This window comes from Amaranthus tricolor, chromosome 5 (assembly GCF_026212465.1).
Source record: "Amaranthus tricolor cultivar Red isolate AtriRed21 chromosome 5, ASM2621246v1, whole genome shotgun sequence".
NCBI lineage: Eukaryota > Viridiplantae > Streptophyta > Magnoliopsida > Caryophyllales > Amaranthaceae > Amaranthus > Amaranthus tricolor.
Genome location: NC_080051.1, coordinates 6,382,889 through 6,404,457, shown reverse-complemented (window position 1 = coordinate 6,404,457; position 21,569 = coordinate 6,382,889). Strand labels below are relative to the sequence as shown.

General features: G+C 32.8%; 1 protein-coding gene across 1 annotated transcript; it reads left to right on the top strand.

The window, feature by feature from the left end:
- The first annotated feature begins 1,597 nt into the window (after window positions 1-1,597).
- LOC130812819 (uncharacterized) lies at window positions 1,598-2,874 on the top strand. Its single transcript, XM_057678432.1, has 4 exons — window positions 1,598-2,036; window positions 2,127-2,271; window positions 2,314-2,503; window positions 2,713-2,874. Exons 1-4 carry the CDS (start codon window positions 1,598-1,600, stop codon window positions 2,872-2,874), a joined length of 936 nt encoding a protein of 311 aa, XP_057534415.1.
- The last annotated feature ends 18,695 nt before the right edge of the window (window positions 2,875-21,569 follow it).

The following is a 21,569-nucleotide window of genomic DNA, read 5'->3' as shown; positions in this document are numbered from 1 at the left end:
TAAAGTAATTTTACTACTTATCATTTTAACCTTACAACTTTGATTTAATTCTTTTATACCTAAAAGTTAACTATATTTTTCTTATTAACTTTAAGTATAGTTTTAACAAAAGTTTTCTCAGTAAACTATCATATTTTCATAATCAAACCTTAATCATACTTTCCCATTAATCTAAAACATTTAAGGTTTAGAATTACGGTCCTCACCTAACCAGACCCTTACATATATCAGTTTTCATTATTGTTGTGATCATGTGATGTTCTATGATGGTAAAGTTATGAGGCTTAATTTAACTTGATTAAACAAGCATTAAGGTTACCAAGTATTTAGTAGCAGTAATGAACTTCTGCAAATATTGAGAATGTAACTCAATGGCTTCGTAAAGGTCAAGAATGAGTAATAACCTTCTATATTGTGCTTGATGATTATTTTGTAAGCATGATTTAACTATCGCATCATAAGCTTGTAGAGAAAAATTGTATTCAACTTTATCGCTGACCGATTTAATCGGTTGTCATCCGTATTATGGATGAGAGTATTTTGCAGGAAAATTTAGCTCAGATTTTGATCCAGGCCGCAACTTTATTTGTTCTATCGAGGAATTAGCTGCATTGATTTTAGTTCATGACTTTGATGACTATATTGTACTTATGTTTTTTTTATTGTATTCAAGAAAACCTTATTTTATATTTTCTCAGTTGTAAGATTTTTTTCTTTTTTTACCCTATGTTTTGAACGGTTTTAGTTTAAATGATTTTTAGTAGTTCGGCGTTTTACACTTCCGCATTATTTATCTTAAGTATAATTATTAATGTTAATTATGTATCGAGAGTGCCGCTCCTGCTACAAAGATGGTGAAGCATTATACGAGGCTTGGGAAATATATAAAGGGTTACAAAGAAAGTGCCCGCACCATGGAATCCCAGACTGGCTCTTAATTTAGAATTTTTACAATGGTCTTAGGGACGAGATATAGATGTCAATAGGTGCTGCAGCTGGAGGAACATTGATGGCCAAAACCCCCAAGGTAGCCAAGCAGATAATCGAGGAAATGTCCTTGAACTTCCATTGGAGAGATAAAAGGAATAACAAGATAGGTGGAAAATTTAAAGTGGATGCATTACTTGCCATTCAAAATTCTGTCCGCGCATTGTCAAGAAAGATAGACCAATTGAGTGTAGGGAACACCCTAAAGGCTTGTGAAGTGTGCAGAATCCAGGGTCATTCCCCATCAGAGTGTGCAGAAGCAGAATTGTCATAAAGCCAACAAGTTAATGCAGTGTACAACCAAGGAAAACCACCATTCAACCCATACTCCAACACTTAGAATGAAGTTCGGAAGCATCATCCCAACTTTTCATATAAAAATCCCAATACATCGTTGAACACACCATCATATCACCCACCTCCACCAACATATAACCAACAACCCCAAGGGTTTCAAAGACCTCCACCACAAAACTCACTGCAAAAATCAAATTTGGAGTCCATGATGGAAAACTTCATTACCACTCAGTCCAAGATTAATGTTGATACTTCTAATGCCATCCAGTAGATTCAAGCACACAACAAAATCATTGATAATCGGATGGCACAGATGACGCAGGAATTAAGCAATCTTTCCAAACCCAATGGACAGCTGCCAAGCAACACCGAGAAAAACCCCTCCGGGAATGTAAATGCAGTTACACTAAGAAATGGCACCACCTATAATCCTCCACCCATGGTTGTTGTTGAAAATGAAGAAGAAGAGGTGGTAGTAGAGGAAGAAGCACCTAATGAGGGGAAAAAGGAGGAACAACTAGCACCTACCCCAGAGAAGAGAAATGAGCCCACCATTAATGTATTTGTACGTCCTGTTCCTTTCCCACAAGGATTAGCGCATCGCAAGCTTGAAGAAAAATATGGGAAGTTTAAAAAAGTTCTAAGTAAGCTTGAAATAAACATCTCCTTTATAGATGCTATTAAGGAGATGCCTTCTGATGCAAAATTTCTGAAGGAGGTATTATCTAACAAAAGGAAGCTGCTTAAAACAGGTGTAGAAACACTAAGAGAAGAATGAAGCGCTATCTTAGAGTGCAAGGTGCCGAAAAAAGAAGCTGACTTCGAGAGTTTCACCATTCCAGTCAAATTTGGTGAAGTTTTGGTCAATAAAGTACTTGCTGATTTGGGAGCTAGTGTGAGTATTATGTCGCTATTTTTATGCAAGAGGATTAATGCGGAGATAAAGCCAACAAGGATGTCTTTGCAGCTAGCCAATAGATCAGTAAGGTTTCCAGTTTGAGTTGTTGAAGATTTGCCAATTCAAATAAGGAAGTTCTATGTCCCTTGTGATTTTGTGATTATGGATATTGTTGAAGATCATGTCATACCTATCATTCTTGGGAGAGATTTTTTGAAGACTTCACGGGCTGTTTTTGATGTGTTCAATGGCAAGCTCACATTGAACATCTTGGGGGAGGAAGTTGAGTTACGTCATGTTATCTTCTATAGGGGTATTGAGGTAGATAAGTGAAAGTAGATGTCATAGAGCGTTTAGCTCCTCCCTGGGAAGTTATGGGCATAAGGAGTTTCCTTAGTCACATTCGTTTTTACCGGAGGATTATCAAGGACTTTTCTAAAATTGCTAGGCCTCTAACTGAGCTTCTCGCTAAAGATGCCCCGTTCCTATTTACAAACGATTTCCTTGAAGCTTTTAACAGATTGAAATAGGCTCTTATCTCTGCTCCTATTATCCAACCACCAAATTGGAACATCCCCTTTGAAATTATATGCGATGCAAGTAATTATAAAGTAGGGGCTGTTTTGGTTCAGAGGAAGGATGGCAAGTTGCATGCCATCTATTATCCGAATGAGACATTGGATCCAGCTTAGATGAATTATGCAACAACAGAGAAAGAGCTTTTGGTAGTTGTATTTTCCATAGAGAAATTTACGCCTTACCATTTAGGTTCAAAAGTGATCGTCCACACCGATCATGCAGCTTTAAGGTACTTGATGGCCAAGAAAGATGCTAAGCCTCGCCTGATTCAGTGGATTGTCCTACTGCAAGAGTTTGATTTAGAAGTGAAGTATAAGAAGGGTGCGGAGAATTTTGTTGCCGACCACTTATCCCGACTCATTCATGATGGTGGAGCAAGTTTGGAAGCTCCAATTGATGATTAATTTTCAGATGAGTGTCTCTTAGCTGTAAGCATGACAAGTGTTCCATCGTATGCTGATCTAGCTAATATCTAGCGAGTGGAATCATTCCCGATGGATACTCATCTTAGCAGAAAAAGAAGTTTTTCTATAATGTCAAGAGACGTTTTTGGGAGGACCCATTCATGTATAGACAATTTGATGGTGTAATTAGAAGGTGTGTTCCACAACAAGAAGTACCCTCTATTTTCTCACATTGTCACGATCTGCCCTGCGGAGGACATGCTAGTACCTCTAAGACTGCTGCAAAAATTTTTCATTGTGGTTTTTCTTGGCCTTCCCTGTTCAAGGATACACATACCTTTGTTAAATCCTGCGAAAGATGTTAAAGAACAGGGAATATTTCAAGAAGAAATGAAATGCCACTCAACAACATCCTAGAAATCGAAGTTTTTGATGTATGGGAGGTGGATTTCATGGGACTATTCCCATCCTCCTATGGAAATAGGTATATCTTGCTGAAAGTTTACTATGTGTCAAAATGGGTAGAGGCTATTGCATCTCCTACGAATGATGCGCGCGTGCTTACCAAGTTTTTCAAGAAAAAAATTTTTCCGCGATTTGGCACACTGAGGGTATTTATTAGTAATGGAGGGAAACATTTTTTGCAAAAGACATTTGAAGATGGATTAAAGAAATATGCGGTTTATCATAAGATTGGTCTAAGCTATCATCCGCAAACTAGTGGCCAAGCTGAAATCAGCAACCACGAGATCAAGAGCATTTTGGAGATGACGATTACAAGTCATGAAAAGATTCGGCAAATAAGTTGGATGACTCTCTTTGGGCCTATAGAACAGCATTCAAAACCTCTATTGGAACCACACCATACAAGTTATTCTATGGGAAGTCGTGCCATCTACCAGTAGAGCTTGAACATAGAGCATTTTGGGCAATCAAGGCCCTTAATTATGATCTACTGCGTGCTGGTGAGAAGAGATTGTTAGACATCAACGAACTTTATGAGATGCGTATGAGAGTTCTAGGCTATACAAGGAAAAGACCAAGCAATGGCATGACAAAGGTTTTATCAGAAGGAACTTTAAATTTGGAAAATTGGTGTTACTATTCTATTCCCGTTTTAGCTTATTTCCTGGGAAACTTAAGTCACGTTGGACGGGTCCATTCAAGATCACGAGGGTATTCTCCTATGGTTCCATTGAGCTGTTGAATGTGAAAAGGGAAACATTCAAGGCGAATGGTGAACGTATCTAACACTATCGCGCAGGTGAGCCTTTAGCGGGGCCAGTAGTAATGCCGCTTGATCCCCCACGTGTTCTCAATGAATAACGCGCAACGGTCAAGCTAACGACCTTAAACGAGCGCTTGTTTGGAGGCAACCCAACTCTGGTATGTTTTTGTGTATATTCACTTATATTTTTTTTTTCATTTATTTAACATATTTTCATATAGCATGCTTGTACAAATTTGACAGATATCAGCTGAAAAATACTCTACTCGACCAGCCGAGCAAGGTCGGCTCTGGTCGAGCAAAGAGCAGACATCAAACGGTGGAACAAGGAAGTTGCTCAACCTGTCGAGCAGCCCTTCTATAGCTCGCTCGACCACTTGAGCAACTAACCTAATTTTTCCGGAAGCATCAGGAGCAAAACATAATGCACAGAATGAACCCAATACTTTTCGTACACCGATACAGTTTGGCGGACTCATCACCCAAATTGCTATGCAGTTTGGTTGGAGAGGGGAAGGGGTACTACCGAGAGAGACCACCACCATTACCATGACCCACCTAGTTGAATCTAAGTGGCTAGAGCTTTCTAATGGACAAACATGGTGGAAGCTTCATGGCCGAAAAATCGGTATCCCTCTCCCCACCCAAGCTCCCTGACTTAATTCCAAGCTTCTTGCGGGAGGTGTTGTGTTTATGGTCACCTTAGGTTCTTCTAGTGTATATATGCATGCTTAGATTGATTTTCTTTCTGTTTTATTAATTTTTTAATTTAGCTTACTATTATCTTAATTTAATTATGTTTTCGTTGCCTTGAATCACATTCATGCACATTTTTGATCTTCAGTAGCTAATTTGATTTCATTTGGGCCATATCCTTAATCTGTGTATGATACCTTGGCATGTTTAGATTATTTCTTCTAAATTTTCTTGATTTGCAATCTTGTGAACCTTGAGTTTTCAAAACAATAGTTGACAATTGATTTGGTTTGTGGCGCCGCCTTTGGGTATTTGTGGACATATTTTGGACCCTTAAGTATTTATTGAGCCCCTACCATGCATTCACGTAAATTAATGAGATTGTGGATTTGTAGTGCACTAGGCATGACTTGAAGGACTTGGGTCTTATATGGATCTAGTTGCTAGTTTGGATTGAGCTCATTCCCTTTGTATATTCGCAGCAGTAAATAAGAAAAAGAATTGAAAAAAAACACTTAATTGCTGCGGTTTTTAAAGTGTAACCGCAACAAATATTCCATTCCAACATTAATTGCTGCGGTTTTGCTAGGGACCGCAGCAAAATAAACCTTACACAATAGCTTAATTGCTGCGGTTATGTATGGGGCCCGCAGCAAATAACATTACAGCAAATGAAATACACATGAGGAGCATTTATTGCTGCAGTTTATGCCCTTGACCGCAGCCAATAGCCGTTACAGCAAATGAAATAATACACATGAGGAGCATTTATTGCTGCGGTTTATGCCCTTAACCGCAGCAAATAACCGTTACTTAAAAAATACACAGCACGTACAGTAGCATAAAACGAACCCGCCATTTCTTTTTTCACAAAACTCTTCTACAACGTACACTATACACTTTGCTTCGTTCTCTCAAACCCATTGAAAAAACACTTCATCTTAATCTTCTTCGTTAGCTCTTCTTCATCTTCATCTTCATCTTCAAAGTTTTTCATCTTCATCTGCAAACTCTGCTTCATTGTTCTGTGTGTTAACAGTTTCTTCAAAGTTCTTCATCTTCTTGGTTCATAAACCCACGAAATTTAATACTTTCGTCTTGTTCATCTTCAAAACCCACGACATTAAGGTATTTTTTCTCCTTTTAATTTGTTAAGCTTTTATGTTTTGCAAGATATTCATGAAAAAACTCGAAAATTATTGCAACCGTTTGTATGTATACTAATTTATCATACTGAAAACTGTAATTTTTTTCATTTTGTAGGTATTTCTTCTTAAACCCACGAAAAACCCACGCAAATTCAAGGTATTTTTTTCATTTTGTTGTTCTTAAATATACTAATATTGTAATTTCTTCTTATATATGAATGTGTATGTTGTTTTTGTTTTTAAGTTTTAAATTTATCATATATATCATGTTTTGTTATATTTTTAAGTAATTTCTTCATTTTATTTATGAATGTGTATGTAGTTGTGCTTTTTATGTTTTAAATTTATCATAATTTTCTTTATAGTTTGTAAATTAGATTTAATTAGGTTTGTTTATGGTTTAATGAATGAGTTGTTGATATGAATGTTAAGTTGTTGATATATCTTAGTTTATCAATTTCGCGCGTAAAGTAGGTCAAACTTGGTTTGTTATGCACGAAACTTGGCACACAACACTATTTCGCAAATATTATTGTGTTGAAATGGTTAGAATTGAAAATAATAGTCATATGCTAGAAATTAGGTGTTAAGTTGCGATTTTAAGCGTTTTTGTCAATTTTGCGCGTAAAGTAGCTAAAACTTGGTTTTGATGCGAAACCGGGGCTGATTAAGGCCTTGGTTATGCAAGGATTAATGTTGTGCGTAAGCTTTGATTAAAAACACAGACAAAAACTAAAAATGATCATGAAAAGATCACGAAACAACCGCAAACACTTAAAGAATTCTGATCTAGCATACTGTCGAGCAGCCGTTCTTCAGCTCAGCTTCTAGAAGTCCACCGGGATTATTAGAATGGGTTTAGGACCTTGATAGCTAGATCCAAGTACCAAGATTCCATTTCCACTTTAGCCTAGGTCCTGGATGCATAGGTTTGGTCTCCACGTGTCGTGTAAGGTGGTCTGGTCGCTAGTTTGCTGCTGTGTCAGTTTCGCGCGTAAAGTAGATCAAACTTGGTTTGTTATGCACGAAACTTGGCACACAACACTATTTGGCATATATTATTGTGTTGAAATGGTTAGAATTTAAAATAAAAGTCATATGCTAGAAATTAGGTGTTAAGTTGCGATTTTAAGGGTTTTTAAGCGTTTTTGTCAATTTCGCGCGTAAAGTAGCTCAAACATGGTTTGTTTTGCACAAAACTTGGCACAAAACACTATTTGGTATATATTAATGTGTTGAAGTGGTTATAATTGAAAATCGTAGTCATATGCTAGAAATTACGTGTTAAGTTGCCATTTTATGCGTTTTAAACCATTTTTGACACTAACATATATTTTCTCTTAGTGCTTTCAACAACCTTCTTCTTCTGTTGACTGCGGCTACTACGCGCTGAAGTATATGGAAGATATTATACAATCCGTGAAGGAGTTTGGAGTCGAAAATAAAGATGCCGTAAGTATTTGTTACGTTCTTAATTAAATATATTATTGGTAAAATATGTTTCTATATTAATCTTTTATTTTTATAATATACTATAGGTTTTAAACGACATTCCGAGAGAAACACGCCTTTTGAGAAGTGGCGAGATGCGCGAATCAAAAGACAAGATTGCCGCGTATCTTGCTAATATTTGTCCTTGATAAATTGTAATTATTATAGATTATTTTTTATACTTTAATGTATATATATATATATATATATATATATATATATATATATATATATATATATATATATATATATATATATATATATATAAATATATATATATATATATATATATATATATATATATATATATATATATATATATATATATATATATATATATATATATATATATATATATGTACGTACATAATATTATATTATATATATACGATCGAGAGTTTATTATTACAAAGAGATTATTGTTGATTATCTCTGATTATCTTTGGATTAATCACTGTTATGACATTGTATTATTATTGGATTATTATAAGGATGAAACGTAAAAAGACAAAAAAATAGAAGTATTTGCTGCGGTCAGGGGCATAACCGCAGCAAATAATGCCAGTTAGTTGCTGCGGCTATGTCCCTGACCGCAGCAAATACCCCTCCTTATTTGCTGCGGTTTTGCCATTGACCGCAGCAAATAATGCTCCTGTTTGCTGCGGTTTTAAACCGCAGCATTTAAAGTAGGACATTTGCTGCTATCACTATTGCTGGGGGCCAAAACCGCAGCAAAAAAAGGCCAAAAAACCGCAGCAAACGAGGTTTTTTCCACTAGTGTTACCCTCTTATTAACCTACATTATACCCTATTTTCTTTCACTCATTTGAGCATTCCATTTTCTTTTGTATCCCTTCACTTTCACCTTCTTTCACCTTCATCCCTAACTCTTTAGCATACTAGTTAGTTTGGTTGATGGTATGTTGGTGGTTGGTGTATCATACTTGGATTGAGTTTTTCGCTTGATTTTGTCTTTTTATTTTCATTTTGCTGTTCTTAAAAATACTAATATTGTAATTTCTTCTTATATATGAATGTGTATGTTGTTTTTGTTTTTAAGTTTTAAATTTATCATATATATCATGTTTTGTTATATTTTTAAGTAATTTCTTCATTTTATTTATGAATGTGTATGTAGTTGTGCTTTTTAAGTTTTAGATTTATCATAATTTTTTTTATAGTTTGTAAATTAGATTTAATTAGGTTTGTTTATGGTTTAATGAATGAGTTGTTGATATGAATGTTAAGTTGTTGATATATCTTAGTTTATCAATTTCGCGCGTAAAGTAGGTCAAACTTGGTTTGTTATGCACGAAACTTGGCACACAACACTATTTCGCAAATATTATTGTGTTGAAATGGTTAGAATTGAAAATAATAGTTATATGCTAGAAATTAGGTGTTAAGTTGCGATTTTAAGCGTTTTTGTCAATTTCGCGCGTAAAGTAGCTCAAACTTGGTTTTGATGCGAAACCGGGGCTGATTAAGGCCTTGGTTATGCAAAGATTAATGTTGTGCGTAAGCTTTGATTAAAAACACAGACAAAAACTAAAAATGATCATGAAAAGATCACGAAACAACCGCAAACACTTAAAGAATTCTGATCTAGCATACTGTCGAGCAGCCGTTCTTCAGCTCAGCTTCTAGAAGTCCACCGGGATTATTAGAATGGGTTTAGGACCTTGATAGCTAGATCCAAGTACCAAGATTCCATTTCCACTTTAGCCTAGGTCCTGGATGCATAGGTTTGGTCTCCACGTGTCGTGCAAGGTGGTCTGGTCGCTAGTTTGCTGCTGTGTCAGTTTCGCGCGTAAAGTAGGTCAAACTTGGTTTGTTATGCACGAAACTTGGCACACAACACTATTTGGCATATATTATTGTGTTGAAATGGTTAGAATTTAAAATAAAAGTCATATGCTAGAAATTATGTGTTAAGTTGCGATTTTAAAGGTTTTTAAGCGCTTTTGTCAATTTCGCGCGTAAAGTAGCTCAAACTTGGTTTGTTTTGCACAAAACTTGGCACAAAACACTATTTGGTATATATTAATGTGTTGAAGTGGTTATAATTGAAAATCGTAGTCATATGCTAGAAATTACGTGTTAAGTTGCCATTTTATGCGTTTTAAACCATTTTTGACACCAACATCTATTTTCTCTTAGTGCTTTCAACAACCTTCTTCTTCCGTTGACTGCGGCTACTACGCGTTGAAGTATATGGAAGATATTATACAATCCGTGAAGGAGTTTGGAGTCGAAAATAAAGATGCCGTAAGTATTTGTTACGTTCTTAATTAAATATATTATTGGTAAAATATGTTTTTATATTAATCTTTTATTTTTATAATATATTATAGGTTTTAAACGACATTCCGAGAGAAACACGCCCTTTGAGAAGTGGCGAGATGCGCGAATTAAAAGACAAGATTGCCGCGTATCTTGCTAATATTTGTCCTTGATAAATTGTAATTATTATAGATTATTTTTTATACTTTAATGTATATATATATATATATATATATATATATATACATATATATATATATATATATATACATATATATATATATATATATATATATATATATATATATATATATATATATATATATATATGTATATATATATATATATATATGTATATATATATATATATATATGTATATATATATATATATATATGTATATATATATATATATGTATATATATATATATATATATATATATATATATATATATATATGTATATATATATATATATATATGTATATATATATATATATATGTATATATATATATATATGTATATATATATATATATATATGTATATATATATATATATGTATATATATATATATATATGTATATATATATATATATATATATATATATATATATATATATATATATATATATATATATATAAATATATATGTACGTACATATTATAATATTATATATATACGATCGAGAATTTATTATTACAAAGAGATTATTGTTGATTATCTCTGATTATCTTTGGATTAATCACTGTTATGACATTGTATTATTATTGGATTATTATAAGGATGAAACGGAAAAAGACAAAAAAATAGAAGTATTTGCTGCGGTCAGGGGCATAACCGCAGCAAATAATGCCAGTTAGTTGCTGCGGCTATGTCCCTGACCGCAGCAAATACCCCTCCTTATTTGCTGCGGTTTTGCCATTGACCGCAGCAAATAATGCTCCTGTTTGCTGCGGTTTTAAACCGCAGCATTTTAAGTAGGACATTTGCTGCTATCACTATTGCTGGGGGCCAAAACCGCCGCAAAAAAAGGCCAAAAAACCGCAACAAATGAGGTTTCTTCCACTAGTGTTACCCTCTTATTAACCTACATTATACCCTATTTTCTTTCACTCATTTGAGCATTCCATTTTCTTTTGTATCCCTTCACTTTCACCTTCTTTCACCATCATCCCTAACTCTTTAGCATACTAGTTTGTTTGGTTGATGGTATGTTGGTGGTTGGTTTATCACACTTGGATTGAGTTTTTCGCTTGATTTTATCTTTTTATTTTCTTGAGATCACCACTTGCATATATCATGGTGATATTTTGATTAATAGACACAATTGTATATATCTAGTTGTTGTTGTACGACACTAAGAGTTCTTTGATTTTACTACCCGCTTTTGGTAGTGTAGTGTTTGTTTTTTATTAAAAAAAACAAGAAGAAAGGAAAAAGAAGTCAAAAACTTGTATAGAAAATTATTAGTAGTTAATAAATGCCAAGTTGTGTGAAACTATGGGTCATTTTAGTTTGTTCGAGTTAACTAACAAGTTATGCTACCTCTTTTTGTAACCTTACCCTTCCTTACCCTTTCTACATTTTATCTTACTCTAACCTTTACCAATTCACCTCTTTTAGGTTGACCACCTACTTCTAGTGAAGTCTTAGCCTTTGAGTCCTCAAGTACCGAGGTGCAAAACTTTAACACATCTCTATTTAGAGGCTCACATCACTTTGAGCCATAGGATGAGGGAATGAGTGTAACTTTAAACACTTGAATGTGGTTGTTCATCTTGGCTAGCATATCAAAAAGTCAGGTGCACTTATACCCATTGTGATTGGTTTGGGGGTCTTAGACTCAGTATGGTAAGGTCATTGCATGACAACATGTTTTGAAAATAATTTGTAGAACAGGAACACATTTCAAACTTTTTAGAATTGATAATCATAGCTTGCAAATCTATCATACATCTTTTGACAAATTGTGGCTTGTGCGTTCATGACTATAGCTGTTGTTAGATCATTCATGTGCATCGATGATTGCTTCTCGATTTTCTTTTCTCTTTATAATAATGCAATGCTTGCTTAAGGACAAGCAAGGGTATGGCTAGGGGGATTTTGTTTGCTACATTTTATCTTTATTTTTACCCCTATAAGTGGCTTGTTTAGCGTGAGGAAACTACATGTTATTGCATTGGTTTATTGGATTTTACGATTGTTTTGTTGCTTTGGTGTTTTATTTCATCTCAGGATCTAATCATCTCAGGAATTCAGGATCTATGAGCAATGAGCAATTAACAATGAATAATGAACAATCAGAAATGAGCAATGATTAATGAGCAAGTAACTATTAACAATGAACCATGAATAATGAATAAAGAAGTTGACCAATAATCTATAAGCAATTAATAATTAAAAATAAAAAATGAACAATGAATAATGAGCAATGAGAAATAACAATGAACATTGCACAATGAACATTGAGCAATGAGCAATCACAATTGACAACGAACAATGAGCATTGAGCAATAAACAAATAACAATGAACAATGAGCAATTAACAATGAACAATGTGCAATGGACAATGATTAATGAACAATGAGTAACGGACATTGAACAATGAACAATGAACAATGAACCACAATCAATGAACAATGACAATAAACAATGAACAATGAGCACTAAGCAATGATAATAAACAATGAAGAATGAACAATGAGCAATGATCAATGATCAATGGAGAATGAACCGTAAATAATGATCAATACAAAATGATCAATGAATAATGAACAATTAACAATGAAAAAAGAACAATGAACAATAAACAACAAACCATGAACAATGAACAATGAACAATGAATAATCAATAATGAAAAATAAACAATGAACAATGAACAATGAACAATGAACAATGAAAATTGAGCAATTAGCAATGAACAATGAACAATTAGCAATCAACACTGAACAATGAACAATGAGCAATAAACAATTAAGAATGACCAGTGAGTATTGAGCAATTAAGAATGAACAATGAACAATGAACAATGAACAATGAGCAATAAGCAATGACAATGAACAGTGAAAAATGAGCAATGAGCAATGGTAATGAACAGTCAACCATGAACAATGAACAATGAACAATGAAACATGAACCATGAACAATGAACAATGAAGAGAAATAAGCATTGAATAATGAGCAATCAACAATGAATAATGAAGAATGAGCAATGAACAATCAGAAATGAGCAATGATTAATGAGCAAGTAACTATTAACAATAAACCATGAATAATGAATAAAGAAGAATGACCAATGATCTATAAGCAATTAATAATTAAGAACAAACAATGAACTACGAATAATGAGCAATGAGAAATAACAATGAACATTGAACAATGAACATTGAACAATGAGCAATGAGCAATCACAATTGACAACGAACAATGAGCATTGAGCAATGAACAATTAACAATGAACAATGAGCAATTAACAATGAACAATGAGACATGGACAATGATTAATGAACAATGAGTAACGGACATTGAACAATGAACAATGAACAATGAACCACAATCAATGAACAATGACAATAAAAAATGAACAATAAGCATTAAGCAATGATAATAAACAATGAAAAATGAACAATGAGCAATGATCAATGGAGAATGAACCGTAAATAATGATCAATACCAAAATGATCAATGAATAATGAACAACTAACAATGCACAAGGAACAATGAACAATGAACAATAAACCATTAACAATGAACAATGAACAATGAATAATCAATAATGAAAAATGAACAATGAACAATGAACAATGAGCAATTAGCAATGAACAATGAACAATTAGCAATCAACACTGAACAATGAACAATGAGCAATAAACAATTAAGAATGACCAGTGAGTATTGAGCAATTAAGAATGAACAATGAACAATGAACAATGAATAATGAGCAATAAGCAATGACAATGAACAGTGAAAAATGAGCAATGAGCAATGGTAATGAACAGTCAACCATGAACAAAGAACAATGAACAATGAAACATGAACCATGAACAATGAACAACGAAGAGAAATAAGCATTGAATAATGAGCAATTAACAATGAATAATGAAGAATGAGCAATGAACAATCAGAAATGAGCAATGATTAATGAGCAAGTAACTATTAACAATGAACCATGAATAATGAATAAAGAAGAATGACCAATGATCTATAAGCAATTAATAATTAAGAACAAACAATGAACTACGAATAATGAGCAATGAGAAATAACAATAAACATTGAACAATGAACATTGAACAATGAGCAATGAGTAATCACAATTGACAACGAACAATTAGCATTGAGCAATGAACAATTAACAATGAACAATGAGCAATTAACAATGAACAATGAGACATGGACAATGATTAATGAACAATGAGTAACAGACATTGAACAATGAACAATGAACAATGAACCACAATCAATGAACAATGACAATAAAAAATGAACAATAAGCATTAAGCAATGATAATAAACAATGAAAAATGAACAATGAGCAATGATCAATGGAGAATGAACCGTAAATAATGATCAATACCAAAATGATCAATGAATAATGAACAACTAACAATGCACAAGGAACAATGAACAATGAACAATAAACCATGAACAATGAACAATGAACAATGAATAATCAATAATGAAAAATGAACAATGAACAATGAACAATGAGCAATTAGCAATGAACAATGAACAATTAGCAATCAACACTGCACAATGAACAATGAGCAATAAACAATTAAGAATGACCAGTGAGTATTGAGAAATTAAGAATGAACAATGAACAATGAACAATGAATAATGAGCAATAAGCAATGACAATGAACAGTGAAAAATGAGCAATGAGCAATGCTAATGAACAGTCAACCATGAACAATGAACAATGAACAATGAAACATGAACCATGAACAATGAACAATGAAGAGAAATAAGCATTGAATAATGAGCAATCAACAATGAATAATGAAGAATGAATAATGAACAATCAGAAATGAGCAATGATTAATGAGCAAGTAACTATTAACAATGAACAATGAACAATGAGCAATTAACAATGAACAATGAGACATGGACAATGATTAATGAACAATGAGTAACGGACATTGAACAATGAACAATGAACAATGAACCACAATGAATGAACAATGACAATAAAAAATGAACAATAAGCATTAAGCAATGATAATAAACAATGAAAAATGAACAATGAGCAATGATCAATGGAGAATGAACCGTAAATAATGATCAATACCAAAATGATCAATGAATAATGAACAACTAACAATGCACAAGGAACAATGAACAATGAACAATAAACCATGAACAATGAACAATGAACAATGAATAATCAATAATGAACAATGAACAATGAACAATGAACAATGAGCAATTAGCAATGAACAATGAACAATTACAATCAACACTGAACAATGAACAATGAGCAATAAACAATTAAGAATGAGCAGTGAGTATTGAGCAATGAAGAATGAACAATGAACAATGAACAATGAATAATGAGCAATAAGCAATGAGAATGAACAGTGAAAATTGAGCAATGAGCAATGGTAATGAACAGTCAACCATGAACAATGAACAATGAACAATGAAACATGAACCATGAACAATGAACAATGAAGAGAAATAAGCATTGAATAATGAGCAATCAACAATGAATAATGAAGAATGAATAATGAACAATCAGAAATGAGCAATGATTAATGAGCAAGTAACTATTAACAATGAACCATGAATAATGAATAAACAAGAATGACCATTGATCTATAAGCAATTAATAATTAAGAACAAACAATGAACTACGAATCATGAGCAATGAGAAATACCAATGAACATTGAACAATGAACATTGAGCAATGAGCAATCACAATTGACAACGAACAATGAGCATTGAGCAATGAACAATTAACAATGAACAATGAGCAATTAACAATGAACAATGAGACATGGACAATGATTAATGAACAATGAGTAACGGACATTGAACAATGAACAATGAACAATGAACCACAATCAATGAACAATGACAATAAAAAATGAATAATGAGCACTAAGCAATGATAATAAACAATGAAAAATGAACAATGAACAATGATCAATGGAGAATGAACCGTAAATAATGATCAATACCAAAATGATCAATGAATAATGAACAACTAACAATGAACAAGGAACAATGAACAATGAACAATAAACCATGAACAATGAACAATGAACAATGAATAATCAATAATGAAAAATGAACAATGAACAATGAACAATGAGCAATTAGCAATGAACAATGAAAAATTAGCAATCAACACTGAACAATGAACAATGAGCAATAAACAATTAAGAATGACCAGTGAGTATTGAGCAATTAAGAATGAACAATGAACAATGAACAACGAACAATGAGTAATAAGCCATGACAATGAACAATGAAAAATGAGCAATGAGCAATGGTAATGAACAGTGAACCATGAACAATGAACAATGAACAATGAAACATGAACCATGAACAATGAACAATGAAGAGAAATAAGCATTGAATAATGGGCAATCAATAATGAGTAATGAAGAATGAACAATGAAAAATTACCAATGACAAATAATTTTTGAATAATGAACAATGAACAATGAACACTAAAAAATGAACGATGAGCAATGAAGAATGAATAATGAACAATCATTAAACCACATTGAACAATGAATAATGAACAATGAACAATGAACAATGAACAATTAACTATGAACAATAGGAAATAAGAAATGAGAATTTAACAATGAAAAATTAATGATCAATAACAATGAACAATGAGCAATTTACATTGAGCAATGAAAATAAACAATTAGCATTGAGTAATGACAATAAACAATGAACAACGAGCAACGAGCAATGGCAATGAACATTAAACAACGAACAATAAACAATGAGAAAAGATAAATAAGCAATGGTCAATAACCAAAGAGCAATGAAAAATGAACAATAAACAATGAACAATGAACAACGAGCAATGAACAATGTAGATTAAACACTAAAAAATGATCAATGAACAAAAGGCAATGAACAATGAACAATGAACATTGAAGAATGCAGAATCAACGATAAAACATTAACAACGAACAATAAACAATGAAAGAGCAACGAGCAATGAACAATCATCAATAAGCAATAAGCAATATGGAATGAACTATGAACAATGAACAATGACCCATAAACAATGAACATTGAATGACGAACAAATTAATAATGAACAGTAAACAATGATTCATTAATAATGAATAATGAACAATGCGCAATGATAATAAAGAATGAAGAATGAAGAATAAGCAATGAGAATTGAGCAATTTACAATGTATAATGAATGAGCAATGAGCAATGTGCAATGAACTATGAACAATAAATAATGAAAAATGAACAATGAGCAATGTACAATGTAGATTGAACAGTAAAGAATGATCAATGAACAAAGGGCAATGACCAATGAATAATGAACATTGAATGAGTAATGAGCAATGAACAATGAAAAATGAACATTATGGAACGAACTAAATGAACAATGAACAATGAACAATGAACGATGAAGGATGAACATTGAATGATGAACAAATTAATAATGAACAACAAACAATGATTAATTAATAATAAAGAATGAATAACGAACAATGAACATTGAAGAATGCAGAATCAACGATAAAACATGTACAACGAACAATAAACAATGAAAGAGCAACGAGCAATGAACATTGATCAATAAGCAATAAGCAATAAGCAATGAACTATGAACAATGAACAATGACCCATAAACAATGAGCATTGAACGATGAAAAAATTAATAATGAACAATAAACAATGATTCATTAATAATAAATAATAAACAATGAAGAATAAGCAATGAGAGCTGAGCAATTTACAATGTCTAATGAATGAGCAATGAGCAATGAACTATGAACAATAAATAATGAAAAATGAACAATCACCAATGTATAATGTAGATTGAACAGTAAAGAATGATCAATGAACAAAGGGCAATGAACAATTAACAATGAACATTAAATAATGCACAATGAACAATAGAACAATGAACAATGAATGAGCGATGGGCAATGAACAATAAAAAATGAGCAATATGCAACGAACTATGAACAATAAACAACGAATAATGAACAATGACCGACGAAGAATGAACATTGAATGATGAAAAAATTAATAATGAACAGTTAACAATGATTAATTAATAATGAACAATGAACAATGAATAATGAATAATGAACAATGCAATGACAATAAATAACTGTTGGACCTCTTGAGTTTTGATGATGACTACACTTTATTTAAACAAATATGTTTTTAGAGATTGTGTGCAGGTCGATATCCGGTCGTGATTATGATCGTTGATAGTACCTATGACTTGGTTCATGGAAATGTACGTGTCCAAAGGATCCGAAAGATGTTAGTAGAAGTATATCGCTTGCGATGTAAAATGAAGACAGCGGGTCTACTGTTCCCAAGTTGGATGTTCTAGCAAAACTGGAAATTGAAGACAGCGCACTGTTCCTGAACTGGAGTTTGCTTACGTCCACTGAAAATTCTAGTTATTATTTTAATTATTATTTTTAGTTGATGTGTTAATTAAAGTTAATTTGTTGTATTAATAAATTATTAAAGTTAATTTGCAAAATATTTTGTAAAATATCTAACGTGTGATTTTCTAAATATAATCCTTTATTTTAAGATCTATATTTAGTGAATATTGGATTTACTAAATATAGGAACAGCAGCTGAGTCTTAGCTATTATTAGCTAAAGGTAACCGTCCCTAATATTAGTAATAGGTAACCGTGCCTATTATTAGCTAAAGGCAACCGTATCTAAATTTAGCTAAAGTAAACCGTTGTTATTATTGGAAAAGGGAACTGCAGCTAATTTTAGTATATGGAAACTGCTGCTAAAGGGAACAGTATCTATTATTAGTATCTGGCAACATCGGTTATTATTAAATAATCGTGGTCTTGAATTTGTCAAGTTTAATGCCTATTTTAAGATTAACCGTAGGAAGACTTGGTTATTGTGATCCACATTATTTTCCTTAGTAATAATGGATTGGAATATTCCACTTTAATTAGGGATTTTCGCTCTAAAAATATGAGATTCGGTTGTTCCTCAAAACTTGCCTTAGTATGAGCCATTAAATCATACGTAATTTTGGGAGATTTTTTACAAGAAAATTTTGTTTTAAAAATGCCAATTAATTTATAATATTTTCTTGTGCAACTTATTGATTTTATTTTTAGAGAATTTTTATACTTTTGTAAGAGATTTTGAGTGATATTTTTAATTAGACTTGGGTGTGTCTAAGGGGGAATTTGATAGCTTTGAGTGAAGCTAGTGTGGTGTTTAGCTTTTAGTGAAGCTATGTTTGTTGCTTTGAGTGAAGCAATTTGAGAGAAAAGTTAGCCTAGTTGATGCGCTTCGAGTGAAGTAAGATGTTTAATGTAATTGTAACGAGTTGCCTTAAACATAGTGGAGAATTTAGAAATCCCGAGTGGTCGTGGTTTTTCCTTCTATTTAGGCCTAGAAGGTTTCCACGTAAAAATCGTTTGTCTGTTTTAATTATTTCGCTCTAAGTTTAAGCTTTATTTATTTTATTCAATTCCGCAAAAACAGGGCAAAAACGCTAAAACTAGTAACAACAACACTTCACCCCCCCTCTTGTTGCTGTTCCCGTTCCTAATTGACTCTACAATTGGTATCAGAGCCCTGTTCCCAGTAGATCAGGAAACCCTGAAGGCATAGTCCTGATGTTCCCAAAAATGGAGATCTTCTACTCAAAGCGAATGGAAGAAGGATATTCTACTCAAAGACCACCCATGTTTGATGGAAAATTCTACACTTATTGGAAGAATAGGATGGAGATCTTCATCAAAGCGGAAAATTATCAAGTTTGGAGAATCATCAAAATTGGAGACTTTGAGGTAACCACTACTAACTCCAATCATGAAATTGTTCCTAAACCGATAGTCGAATTTGAAAAAGAAGATTTTCAGAAGATGGAAATTAATGCCCTTGCCATAAAGCAAGTATGTTCTTCTAACTCATTTTCTGTCCATCAATCCAAATTGAGTAAAAATAAATTAATACAGTTGCTAAAGAGACACAAATTAAACTTGAAAATTGTAATGATAAGTGTCTCCAATTGGAAAAGGAGCTCAAAGTAAGTAAAGACCATGTCTCCTACATAAACACCTTTACATCCGATGTCCAAAACAGATTTTTCGGTTTGTTGGACCAAAATATAATTCTAAAGGAAAATATGGAGAGAATTAAAAAGTAAAAGGTTATTCTTAATATTGAGTTATCGCAATACAAATTGTCAGGCTTGAATAAGGTACTAAACGACGCATCTATTAAGAACCTGTGTACAGATTTTCAAAATCTAGACAGTAGCTTCGAATTCAACTGCTCAAACAGTGATAAAATAGAGCTTGAATTAAATTCAAAAGAAAAAGGGAAAATAAAAAGTGTTCCCAAATGGATTCAAGAAGCTAAAAGTAAAAATTCAAAACGCCTAAATCACTTTAAGAATAGCAAGAAGAAAAAGGTATACGTTGATCTCCCTAGTGACAGAATCTGTTCCTTCTGTGGAGAAACTGGCCATCTGAAGGACCAGTGCACCAAAAGGGAAAAGTACACTATCTCTAAGAAAAACTATGTCGATAACGTTTGGATGAACAAAGCAGATTCTTGTAAAATCAACAAGGAACCCAAGACAGCCTGGGTTCCTGTAACTAACAATTAATTTTTTTCAGGTCCAAGTGAGGGGGAACAACTCATGGTATCTCGACAGTGCGTGTTCCAAGCACATGACGGGTGACAAATCTAAATTTCTCTCACTTGAAGCCTATGATGGGGGAATAGTAACCTTCGGTGACAATATGGAGGGTGAGATAATCGCCAAAGGAAAAGTTGGAAGGTCATGTTCCCATGCTATCAATAATGTATTTTTAGTCGAGAATTTGAAATATAACTTACTAAGCATTTCTCAATTTTACGATAAAGGTAACTTTGTGAACTTTACTTCTGAAAAGTGCATTATTTCTAGGAATGACTTAGGAGACACCGTTCTTGAGGGAATCAGAAAAGGGAACACTTATGTAGTGGACCTGGACACTGTTCCCAAAACCAGTCTAACTTGTTTAAGCGTTATAGAAGATGACCCACTTCTTTGGCATAAGCGTGTAGGTCATGCTAGTTATACATTGATTAATACTTTTAGATCAAAAGACCTAGTTAGAGGATTACCAGCTATAAAATTCCGTAAGGATGAAATTTGTGATCCTAGTGCCAAAGGAAAACAAGTAAGGTCATCTTTTAAATCAAAGAATGTTGTGACTACCACTAAACCACTTGAATTATTACATATGGATCTATGTGGACCTATGAGAACACAAAGCCATAGTGGCAAAAGATATGTGTTTGTTATTGTTGATGATTATAGTACATTTACTTGGACTTTAATGAGT